We start from the raw sequence: 12,382 nt of genomic DNA on the forward strand, positions 1-12,382 counted from the left end.
AAGCAAGTGAGCAGCATAAGGAGAACTTACCAAAACCAAATCCTGTTAGAGTGGTTGTGAACCCAGAGAGGAATCTGGAGGCAGTGAAACTTGTGTTTCCTCCATCTTTCTACAATGTCATGGGAATGCCGAATGAGACGATGTCACCGAAGCCTCGGGATACATTAGAGAGTGCATGTGCAGCTACCAAATGAAACAGCCAGAATCTCTGCTGGGACCATTAGCTTCTGGGTGGCAATCCCACCCCCCTCAGATGTCCAGGCTGTTCTCCTGGTACCATTGCATTGCACTGACCTCCACAGCCTGTGGTGACCCAGTTAAGTAGACAAGGGCTTAGGACATATCCTGTCAGCAGTAAGGGGAAAAATTGGACTAGAGAGTCCCTAGATTGGGTTTTCATGTTAAAAACATTCTGGCATGTTCTTGAGTTTGTCTCTAAATCAACACGTTCAGAAACTATCTGGACTGAAAAAGTCTGCTGTATTTTGTCAGAAGAGTCTGTATTTGCTTCCTGCAGAAAAGTGATGCCTCTGCAGGGTGGGAGAGTCAAAAGCCATGCTTTCATATGCAGCTGCATTTATCCCTTTCTAAAGGTTGGTGTTCATCCTGAGCTTGTGTTGCTCGGTCGTGAACTCTGCAGTTCTCCCTCAGCAAAGCAATTTTGCACAGTGCTTGTCTTTAAGCACAGAACTTGTGCCTCCACTTGGAAACAGAAGTTGGAGAGAGTTATTAAATTATGGAAACAAGCCTTTGCCACAAATTTCCCCACAATTTTCCTCTTTGTCACTCATGTAGGGGTTTTGTTCTGTGTTTGAGCTCAGTGTGACATCACCAAGTTGCTTGTGATTTAAACAGAAGAAACCAGCTGTCAGGAGTAATGCTTGCAGGTATTCCTTCTTTTCTTTATTTGCCTTACGGCAGTGCCTGCAGGCCAAAGCAAAGATTGTGCTGGCAGCACCTGAATAGTTAGTTGCTGCCCCTCAAGTCTGTACAGATAAAGGAATTATCATTATCTTCATTGCACAAATAACAGCACAGAAAGATGAAGTGACTTGCCCATGGTCATACTAGGAGTCTCTGGCAGTGCCAGAAAGCAGAGTATTGTTTCCTCTGGTCTGATGCTTTTATCCCAGTGCCATCCTTTTGTGTGACTGGCCAGTTTCAGCAATTTAGATTTTTCCCTCACGTCTCCTGGCACAAACAAGCTAGCTAGTAAATGGCACTACATATATGTCTCTTGGATCTCTGCCTTTCAAGATCCTTTATATTTTTATCACTTACCTTGTGATAGCCAGGTGCATCTGTAGAGCCTTGTGTCTGGAAGGATCTCAGGATGTGCTCATCTAATCTGCTTTAAAACCTCCACAGAGGCCACAGGTTCACTGGGTGATATTTTTCCAGTGCTTCATTACTGTGCTGGTCTTGCTCCAGAGACAGCAGCCTTTTACTTATTTGGAGACTCATATTCTCTTTCAGTCTCCTTTTCCCCAGGACAGAACAGTCTCTGTTTGCAGCCTTCCTAACTTGTGGGTTTTCTCCAGTTCCCTCTTGGATTCCATAAAAATGCACTGTGTTTTTCCTGACATCCAGAATGGGGCACGGTCTAGAGCTCCCTCAAGTGCTCTCTCCTTCTCCCCAAGGACCTGGTAAATCATTTCACCTGCTGGGAAGCCATGGGTCAAGGACTTGCCAAAGCAAACAGCATGGACAGGGTGCATTCCACAGCAGAGCAGGGCATCAGGATGTACAGGAAGGTCTGCTGAGCCAGGGACGCCCCTGAGGATTGCCAAGACCCACCAGAAGCCCACAGTGTGTACAGGAGCAGCTGATGAGTCGGTGGGGCCAGGAAAAGAGCAGCCAAAAAGAGCAGCCCCAGGGAGAACTGCAAGTGACCAGGAGGGAGCAGGGCATGGCAGGACACTCTGTGTGGGAGGGTGCACAGGAGGTCACACTCTGCTGACTTGAAGGGGAGAAGAAACTCAGTTCATCCCATTCCTACCAGTTTGATGTCAGAGCCAGCGAGAGAAAACCTCTGGGAAGACCTTACAGCCCCATCCAGGGCCCAAAGGGGGCCTACAAGAAAGCTGGAGAGGGATTTTACAGGGGACTTTAAGGATAGGACAAGGGATAATGCCTTAAGACTGTGAGAGGGCAGGTTCAGACTAGATATAAGGAAAAAAAATTACAGTGAGGGTGTTGAGGCACTGGCACCAGCTGCCCAGGGAAGTGGTTGTGACCTCCCCAGCAGTGTTCAAGGCCAGGCTGGATGAGGCTCTGGGTAACCTGGTCTATTGGAAAGTGTCCCTGCCCACGGCATTGGGCTTGGAACTGGGTTATCTTTCAGGTCTCTTCCAACTCAGACCATCTGTGAAGCTTCATCTTCTTCCTTCCTTCCAAAGGGGCATTACATGCTCACATTTCACACTGCAGGGGTGTGAAGGAAAAGCTTTAGGAAGCTTAAGGTACACAAATTTCACTTGATAGTATGAAGAGGTGTTTTCCCAAGCACCTGTAGTAAAACTTGGATTTGTGTTGACTTGGGTGGTTAGCTTCATCTCAATGTTTGGAACCTGAGATTTTAGGACTAACACTGCCCATGGTCACATTTAAGTGCCAAAAGACTGTGTAGGATGTCCCAGCTGGAAGCAACAGTGAGATCTGTTAGATTTTTTTATTTGTCTGCCATTTCCCTTAGAAACAGTAGAAGCAGCATTTGCTCTGATCCAGAAAATCCACTGTCAGTCTCAAACCAAGGGTTTTATATAATCACAGGTACATACACCTTTCAATTTCAGCTCTAGTAATTTTGAGGTTTTACTGATTTAGGGGTTTGATCCAGTATTACCCGTTTGATATATTTTTATTTGTTTTTAAGAATTTTATTTCAAGCCTTCCAGTCTTCACTAGGGAAATCACTTATGGAAGAGGTCTGGATTGTGGTTCTAAAAAGCTGTGACCAGCTCAGGGTCCTGTGACAAGTGGTGGGCTCATTCCGTTCTCCCATTTCTGAATGAGAGGTGAGATATGAACAGTGGTGGTATTCAGAGGGACCAAACACCACAGGAAGTCAAAAACAAGCTACAGTGGCAGTTAAGTACTTTGGCTATTCTTCACTCTGACCTGATGCACCTCTTCAGTAGCTGTTCTTCAAGTGGAAACATAAGGAATTAATTTGGCTGCCCCTAATTTCACTAGAGTGTTCAGTAATTTGGCTTTAATGTTAGAATTCATCAGCAAGACTGATTGCTGTATCATACAGAGTGGCAGGCTTGGCAGAGACGGAAATTTCCCACACAATTTAAAAATGGTTTATGAATTTGCTGGGTTTAGAGTTTGATAACAGCTAGAAAAAGGACGCAGCAAGTCTTGTACAAAGGAAGGAGTCAATTTAGGAATTAAGAAGGTGAGATGGTGGAGAGCAGGAACTGGTACATTTTACATTTAATTCAGTAGCTGTGGTTTGGCTTGTTTTGCTCTTAATGGCGTGTGGTTTTTAAAAGGAAGTTTTTCCTTAAATGCAAATCAGAGATGAGGGTACTAAAGATAGGGAAGGCACTCCTTGGTTAGTGTGGTGGAAGCTAGTCTGATAAATGTACTCAATAATGAGAATTCTACGGCAAAATGCTGAGCCCTGTGGCTACGATCCAGCAAAATGCTGACAGTAGTGGTAGCGCTCATGCACTTAAAATTAAGCATTTTCCAAAAATGCTTTGATGGATCAGAGCTGGAGTCCTTATCACCTTGCTAGGAGTGAATTTATGGGAGTCTTGTAGGTCAATAGTATTTATTCTTAGGCTTCACAACTAAACCACTAATGGAATATAGGGAAATTACAGCTTTTCTGTGGTGTGAAGAAATCTTGCTCTGGTCTTAACCACAATCTGTTCTCCAGCTTTCAGAAAAACTATCTTGATTTCCAGAGGCGCTAGAAAAAGAAAATCAAGTATTGGAATTTTCTCTGGATCTGCACCCTATGGGAAGATATTTCTTCATGCTCTCATCCCTGCTCCAACAAATATTTGTCTCAGATACACATTGGCCTTGAGTGCAAGTACCTGCTAGGGATATCAGGGATGCCTCTTTTTCCTAATCCCAGGCAACTTGTGATGCCCTAATGTCTCCCTCTCCCTTCTGAGGATCACAGTAAATTGGAGCTTAATAGGAACTGGCTCTGCAGGACACAGGGCTGATGCTGCTGTAAATACAAATGAATGTATGTTAGGCCTGATAATTGAAAAAAATTTTTCAAACAATGAGCTATGGTCAGGGCCAGTCTTGTCAGGCCAGTTTTTTGAATTATTTTTTTCTAAACAGCCTGTATCTGTACGAAAGGGACTTTGCACCCTGCAAAATACAGTCGAGTGTTTGCAAGCCTCCAGGTTTCAAGAGAAAAAAATTACCTTGATTGTTGTTACAGATAATGGTGCTCTTTGTAGCCTTCATTATACAGAGTCCTTAAAATTCCTTAAAACTGTTGTGTACCAATATTCCTGCTAAGGACTTGAATGTGTTTGTTGATGAACAAGCTGGAGGAAATACTTCCCCTCCTTTGAGATGAGTGGGCTCAATATTACACAATTTTCTCTTGTGATATCTGGTCATGTTTTCCTCAGGCCTCGTGCCTGCCAGTTTTGTGGATCTGCAGGCAGCTTCCATTCTTCAAAAGTTCACATCTCCCATCCATGATTGGCAGGAGCCAAGAGCGTGTCCGTGCAACTCTGTAAACAGAAGGCAAATGGCAAGAATCCAATTTATTTTTTGAAACCATGTGCTTTTAAGAGCTTTGCCAAAGGTTATGTGTTTCTTTGAGATGGCAGTGATATATGATAGGTATCATTGAATATTCTGGCTCTGTTCTATATGGGGTGGTGTGCACATGAAGAATGACAAGGCAGTCTTACCCCAAAGGCTCTGTAGTTTAGTGCCTAGATTTTGTGGTGTCTTTGGGCTTTGTTTGTAATCCTGTTGCAGTTTTAATATATGATAGCCCTGAAACAAAGTAACTTCCTTATTGTAGATTTTGTAGAAATTATTTGTTTGTTTTTTGTGTAAGTGGTGAATTTTGGAAACTCTCATGTAGTCAGCAAGAGAGAGGAGTGCCAGAGGTGAGCTGTTGCTACACCTTCCTGGGTTGCTTCCACAAAAGTAGGCACTTAGGTAGGTGAGTCTTAGAAATATTCTCTAACAGTAAAATACTTTGTGAATGGCAAAGCTTTCACTAGTTGCATCCACTGTCCTTCAAGGAATATGTATTGAATCCTGCTGTCTCAAAATTAACAACATATTTTGATTAAGAGGAAAAGACTACATTCAAACATTTAAAGCTTTGGATTTGTTTTCATAATTTATATGTCAATAATCAGTACTTGGTCTTAATAACAAAGAATATTTTGCAGACACATTTTTATAACACAGATTATTGCAGGAAGGATTTCAGTAGTGATTTTTCACATGCAGCAAGGCACTTGTTGCTATCTGTTATTTTAAAACCATTTTACAGGAGTAGCAAAATATCGAGTGTTAATCTAAAGATTTACCATAAGAAGCAGTAGGTCCTTATGGGTGGGTCACTTGATGTTAGCTTGTTGCTGTGGTTTCCTCTGTTTTTTCTTTTTGCTGATTCTCTTGCAAGCTCCTTTAGGAAACACTCAGAGAAAAGAAAGCCTTGAATTATTGAATTTAGTGTGCACACACCTCTCCTTGCCCTAAACACACTTCAGTTACTGCAAGAACACTGAGTTTTGGGGCACAGTAGGTCTTGAGGCCTTAGACTACATTGGTGCATAGCCACCCAGATCTCCTGAGCTGTTAACAGAGATCAGAAGTGAGATGAGCCATCACCCCTGTGCTAATGCAAATTGCATGCAGATTACTTCTGTTATTTCTCTAATGTGAGTATGAATTGAAAGTGTTTTCCCTGGTTTGTGTTTACCAACACAAGAGCACTTCTGTGTAGTGGGAGTGCTGGTAATTAAAAGCATTGGTTCATGGTGTCCACAAAAGCAGAGCATCCCCACTGCACTCTTTGCCTTTAGCAAAGGGATTTTTCTAGTGTCTTAGGTCCAAGGATTAGAAGCCTAGAGAGAAGTTCTCTGAGGAAAGCTTTGTCAAAGAAAGAACAGGCTCTTCAACACAATTAGGCACCCAACTGGGGTTTCACTTTTCATTAACCCAATCTTCTGTCCAGCTGGGAGGCAGCAAGGTCTTGGGAGCACCTTGGCCATGACCAGCTTGGGTGTCAAGTCATGTCCTGCTGTCAAGCTTAAGGAGTTGTGTTGAATCTTAGAGGAACCAGGATGGGAGCCACCTGAAAGATCACCCCTTTTCAAATGAGACAGATCTGGTTGCTTGGATTAGTCATGGATTCATATTACAGAAATGGGGCCCTGCCTTCTCTCAGGGCCATGGAGTGCTTCATTTGGGTTCCTCTCTCCTGTTTGACCTGTTTTGTTTCAAGGTGCAGGTCAGGGCACCTCAGGTTTCAGAGGCATTCAAAATGTCAATTCAGACTGCAAAGAGATCTAAGACCTGGCACCTCAGGGGCTCATCTTGGAACGTAGATGTTGTGAAGAAATATTATACATCATTGCCAAAGCAGTTTGAAGATTGTGTTCTCATTTTGATATTTGGTGTGTGAAAAGGACCAACATGAAGTCCCCATCTACACAAGAGATGCTTTGAAGAATCATTCAAAAGAAAATTATCTCCATATACGAACGATGTTTTAGGGTTTGGCTCCTATTTGGCAAGGTGTTTGGATTTAATCTAATCCTGAGGCTAAAATTTACCTCTTTGCCTTATTTAGGGTCTGTGCAGGATTGAAGTCCTACAAAAGATCTCAGATAGAATATAAATAGCATTTAATGCTACTTAGTACAAGGACCTTTCATTCCCTGGACTCAGTTTTCAAAAACACTTGCAAACACCTGCAAACTTGGGGCCCAGCCTGTTTGCCTAACTAGCCAGGCATGGTTTGCAACTCTTTGTTCTCAAGGGACAAAGAGTTTTGAAATCCATTATCAGACAAACTTGAGTGCACTTTGGGATATGAAAAATTGCAGCATGAAAGACAAGTTATAACTTAAATCCTAAGTTCTGACCCAGGTGTAATGCGCACAGTAAAAGTGCCCTTAAGAGAGCCACTGGGTGTTGCCCTAAAAGTTCCTATGTAGAAATTAAGAGATAATACAGTGGAAGCATTTTTCTTCCTTCTCCTTTCAGTGTTTCTCTTTTAACTAACATTTCTATATTTTTTAAATTAACCTACTGCTTGAAGCCACCTGCAATTTTTGCAATGCCTTTAGTGTGACTTGGTGAATAAGGCAAGTCTTGCTTCAAATGCTGAAGTCACCAAAGGCCTGAGAAAGAAATTAGAAACTGAGTGAAAAATTACAATTTACGAGGCTTTTGAAGTATAACCAGAGTTACTTGTCTTGTGGCTACTCTTCTAATACAGGTTTATTTTCTTCAATTTTACCTGGTTTTATTAAGTGCATTAATTATAACATTTTGTTCGGTTATATAATAACAGATAAAGGTTATGGCTTTGGGACTGAGTAAGATGGGGAGCCATTAGCTGTTGTTTCTGCCAGAGTGAAAAATACCGAGGCAAAAGTAATTGGCCTGCAGAGAGCATTAGATAGACCATAAAAAGTAGAAACTGTTTTGTCTTGGTACAGTGGTTGTTCACCTGATAACATTGGTTTCTCTTCAACTACAATTAGCATTTTATTCTACTAAGCATTACTGTATGTCAGTTATTAGTGGGACACAGCACAGTATGTTGTAAATACGGCCTTTGGTGCCTAGATGGCTAATTCAGTGCTAATGTCATTATCAAAGGTTGCAGAGGAACAAATGTCCTAAAAAGTCCGTTCCTCGTGAAATAATTTCCTGTAGTTATTCAGATGTGACTAATGGTGTGTCTTCTGCAGAAACTTTTATTTATTTATTTATTTATTTGGTATGACCCCTTACTCTTCTTAAGAAACGTTAGAAACAGAACACACACACACAAAAAAAGGAAGAATCAGTTTTCTATGCTTTTCTTTGCTTCCTGATTAATTTTTGGTCTCAGGAAAGCAAAAATGTACATTGGCAATTTCACACCTTGTTACATCTTCTGTTTGCTTTTATCACATGCATGGCTGTTTTCATAAATGGCAAACATAAACATAAATGATGTAATATCCCTCTTTGATCTTGACTGTGTGGCTGAGAAATTAATGCATAGGCGCAGAAGATGAACAATTCACAATGTACACCTACCTTTTGTTGTGTCAAGGCAGGGATTTGAACAAGACTTCTGTCTGCTTACATAAGAAACATGGGATATTACAGCTTTATATATCTTGACTCTTACGTGAATTTATTTTTTTGCATGTTGCACTCCAAATGGAAGGGCTCTGTGGTTTGACTTCTTTCAACAAAGAGGATGCTGCCCTTGCAGAAGCAGTGACCTTTGAAAAGCAAGTCTTAAGTAATCCTTTTATTTTTCTGAGATCATATAGCACAGTATCCAGTTGCAGGCTTTTAAGATGGAATGATTGCAGACTTTGTCCACTTGCCTGGATTGAATTACATTTTGTTTGACAAAGAAAACTCTAAAATACTTGTACCTTCCTTCCTTCACTTCAGGGCATCGTAATCTCTGTGCATTGAGGATGCAGAGTGGTTGCTGTATCACGCCAGCACCGCTGGGATTTATTGAATTTACTTAATTGGACTTTATCTCACGGTTACACTTTAACACTTCTTTTGAAGGAGATTCAAAAAGGATACGGTTACTCCTCTACTAATTTACTTGGAGAGTCGGGTTACTCATTTTCTTATCTTCCATCCATTTCCTGGTAGAGCCGAGCATTCTGTGAGCCACAACTGAACTTGCACACCCAGAGATTTAAGTCCATGTAGCTGCTCACTAGCCAAGCTTTTTGCACACACTTTTTAAAGGGAATGGTCTGATTTAGGGGAGTAGGAAGTTTGATGGGTGTGTTTGGGTAGGCTGGTGGTGCATTTTGTCTTGTACTATGCAGGTGCACATAAAGGAGAGCTAAACTGCCCTGAACCTCCAAGGGAAAGGTTTTGCAGCAGTGTTTGGGAGCACTAACATTGTTTTCTTGGCTGTAAAGCACCTGTGAGCCTCAGTCCTATAAACACTTCAGGAAACCTCAATAAAGTGGATGAAAAATCCACTGTTTGATCAGGTGATTTTGATACTGGGAATTGCATGATTTTCACCTTCCTGAGAGGCATTCAGTACCAGGGAGAACTGAGGTCTCCCCTCACTGCTCTTCTCAAATTTACTTTTGCTAATAGGAGGTTAAAATGGTTTAATGCTCAGCACTCATGTTCTTTATCCTGCCAGACCTCTGCTGCCAGCTCTGTAAGCATGGGAGAAGCATTGCAGGAATTTGGAGACATTGGAGATCAGAGGGGCATAGGTCCCTTTTTTGAGTATTTTGGTGGCTCCTCCCTGTACATGGTAGCATCTGAGTGGCTCATGATAAGTGAGCAGTATCATCTGTATAATGAAGATTGTACAATCTCCTTTTACTTGGCACCATCGCCACACAGCAAGGCTTGTTATCCAATGGCCCTGAAAATTATGTAGCTCCCTTGCATTAGAAGGGCCTTCATTCTATTTTGATGGAGCTCCCTACTCCCTCTCTCTTCTCTGAGCTGATATATCTGACTGTACATGTGTTCACAGATCTTGTATCTCAGATGCACAACTCAGTTTGCTGTGCACGTGAACACACAGAGCCTATTCAGGCACCTGGGCTGAGTAACAGAAATTCTTTTACCAGATTAGCAGTTTGTATTTCAATTATTTGCCCTCACATAGCCCAAAAACTTGTAGAGGGCATCAGTCAGGGAGGGGTAAGGTGACTTTTGCAGTTGAAAAATTGTTGGTGATCACCATGCAGTGCCTGCATAAACAATGTGGTCATGGTGAAATCAAGGTGGATTTTACTCACTCAGTGGAGCAGTTGTGAGCACAGTGGTGGATGCACAGTTAAAAAGCAGACAGGGTCTGTACAGCTTGATGCCAGCTCTACAGCAGAAAACAGTTTGGAAATAGCCAACACCTTTCAGAATCCTTCAAGAGCCAAGTGGGGAAAGTAAACAGGAGTGTAAAAAACTAGGGCTGATGCAAGACTGAGATGTGGCAATTTGCTATAACAGAGAAGTCTTGATGCTAGCCTTCAGTCCAAGAACAATTGTCTGGAGCTCTTCCCTTAGTTTTTGGCTTAAAATCAGGCCTGGAAAAACTACTGTATTTGTTGTCTTTATTTTACTTAATGGGTTGGGGTTTTTATAGTGTTAAGATAATTAGCTAGTCCTGCATATAGAAGAAATTGTTTTCTATAGTTCCAAATACATTTTGGAAGATGAAATGTGGTTGTTGCTCTTTCCATTCCATTCCCCACATGGCCACAGAAGTCTTTGGCATGGGTCTCCTCAGGCCCCCTGTCATCCTTGCAGGAGGGCGAGTTAAAATCCCTCATCCAGGCATGGCCTGTTTTTGTCCCTGGAGAAGCTGCTCTTGGCCCTGCAAATGGGAGACCATGAGTTTCTCCCATCCCCTTTTCTTTTCACTCAGTGCTGTTTCACAATCACTGGCATGAAACACCTGGGGTGTTAGGGCTGCATTGCCCGCAGCAGCTTCTGCTGGAGAGCTGCCGGGGGGGCAGCAACCACAACTTAGAAAGTCTCTGCAGACCTCGGACTGAATACAAAGGATCAAGCCTATTTCTGATGCTCATGTGCGCTGCAAAGGGCAGATAACCTTTCAGGGCTGCATCTTAAAATAATGAGCAGAGCTTGTATGGCTGCTCTCATGCTGTGGCTTCCCCAAGCACACTGAGAACTTCCAAACTGTGATTGCCATTAAAATCTTTTGCCATTTGCAAGGAATTAGCATCACTATGTGAGCCTGCAACACCCCAGTGATATTTATAGAGAGCAATTGAATTATAAAGGTTGTAATATTCCTTGCTTCTGAAAGGAAGGGGCTGAAAGATGCCTGGGCTTAAACTACTTAAAATCCAAAAATAGTTAAGGAGCCCATGTAATCTAAGGTATTCTGAAAAATATCTGGCTTGAAAGCAGGCAAAAGAAAGCAAAGCATAATCAGGATGTAATTCTGATAACATAGACTCCTGACACATTTGAAAAGAGAAGGTGTGGGTTTGATGTGCTTGAAAATTGCTTGAAAAGATGGGGTCGATGTGTAAGCTGTGATAGAAGTTCGTGTTATTACTTTGCCTTCGTGGTCATGCTACCACAAATCTGTGCAAGTCCAGTTGTTAAAAATGGGCAAATGCCACCAAGGTGAAAACAGACTCCACTGATCTGCAGTAGCTGGGGATTGCCTTGTGCTTGAGCATGCACTGATGAGTTTGACTTTGGCTGAGGCCAACCATCTTACTAACCGTGGTTTTCGTCTGTTCTGTTTTTCTCCTGTCTTGCAGCACCTTCTCCAGTCAGTACTGTGAAAAAAGGGAAGATAACTAAAAATAGCATCTCCCTTTCCTGGCAGGAGCCAGATCGACCCAATGGCATCATCCTGGAATACGAAATCAAATATTTTGAAAAGGTGTGATGGACTGATTGCTGAGCTTCCCAAGTACCTTCTCTTTATTGTTTTCTTCTTTTAGTTATTATTATTTGAGTCATGGAAGGGAATGGAGAGATTTTATGCATAAATCAATGTCAGATTGATTTTGCAGTAAATGATTAGGAAGACTTGAAATGAGGGTGTTGTTTTCCATTAGTGTGCCACTTCTCTTGAACAAATACATTAAATCCGCATGTCAGATTCCTCTCCAGCCTTATCACATTAAGATAGAGCCTGCTCATTTGTTAAAAATAGAAGGGGATGGGGACTGAGCATCTGTCTCCTCCCAGAAACATCAGGCAAAATACTTTGCCTTTGGTATTTCAATTTCTCACTTGATTTTCCATCCACTGTGAAAGGAGAGGAGAAGGGGCTTCTGGAGAGAGACTGCATGTGCTCTGATATGAAGAAGGTCATCTTAAGCTTAAAAAGCTTAAAAACTGAGGCTTTCCCTCAGTTTAAAGGGAAGCAGTCTCCCCACAAAACTTGCCCCTCCTAGTCTTCATTTCAAATGGTGACTTGTTATTTTCCTGCAAAATTAATGTTGTTTAAATGAAAATGGTTCCAAATGCACTTTATCAAATATTTTGGGTATTTGTATTTTGAGTGATATGGCCTTAAATCTCTAGAAATCTTAGATTTCCAAAAATCAAGTTTTCAGGATTTGACTGAATAACATTTTTTTTACCTTAGCTGGAATTGTAAGGTGTCCTTTTTTCCTCAGAAACATTCGGGCTTTCTGTATGAAAACAAGAGGGA

The 12,382-nt window shown here is 41.9% G+C and overlaps 1 protein-coding gene across 6 annotated transcripts in view; it reads left to right on the forward strand.

Annotated features, from left to right (window-relative positions):
- Positions 1-12,382, forward strand: part of EPHA5 (EPH receptor A5) — a 195,777-nt gene that overhangs the window by 131,954 nt on the left and 51,441 nt on the right. For all 6 annotated transcript variants that reach the window (XM_058803811.1, XM_058803812.1, XM_058803813.1 and 3 more), the window contains one exon: positions 11,478-11,602. In XM_058803811.1, the coding sequence (XP_058659794.1) occupies positions 11,478-11,602 (125 nt within the window). The remainder of the gene's footprint in view (positions 1-11,477; positions 11,603-12,382) is intronic.

The sequence above is a fragment of the Ammospiza caudacuta genome, chromosome 4 (genome assembly GCF_027887145.1).
Source record: "Ammospiza caudacuta isolate bAmmCau1 chromosome 4, bAmmCau1.pri, whole genome shotgun sequence".
In the NCBI taxonomy this organism is placed as follows: Eukaryota; Metazoa; Chordata; class Aves; order Passeriformes; family Passerellidae; genus Ammospiza; species Ammospiza caudacuta.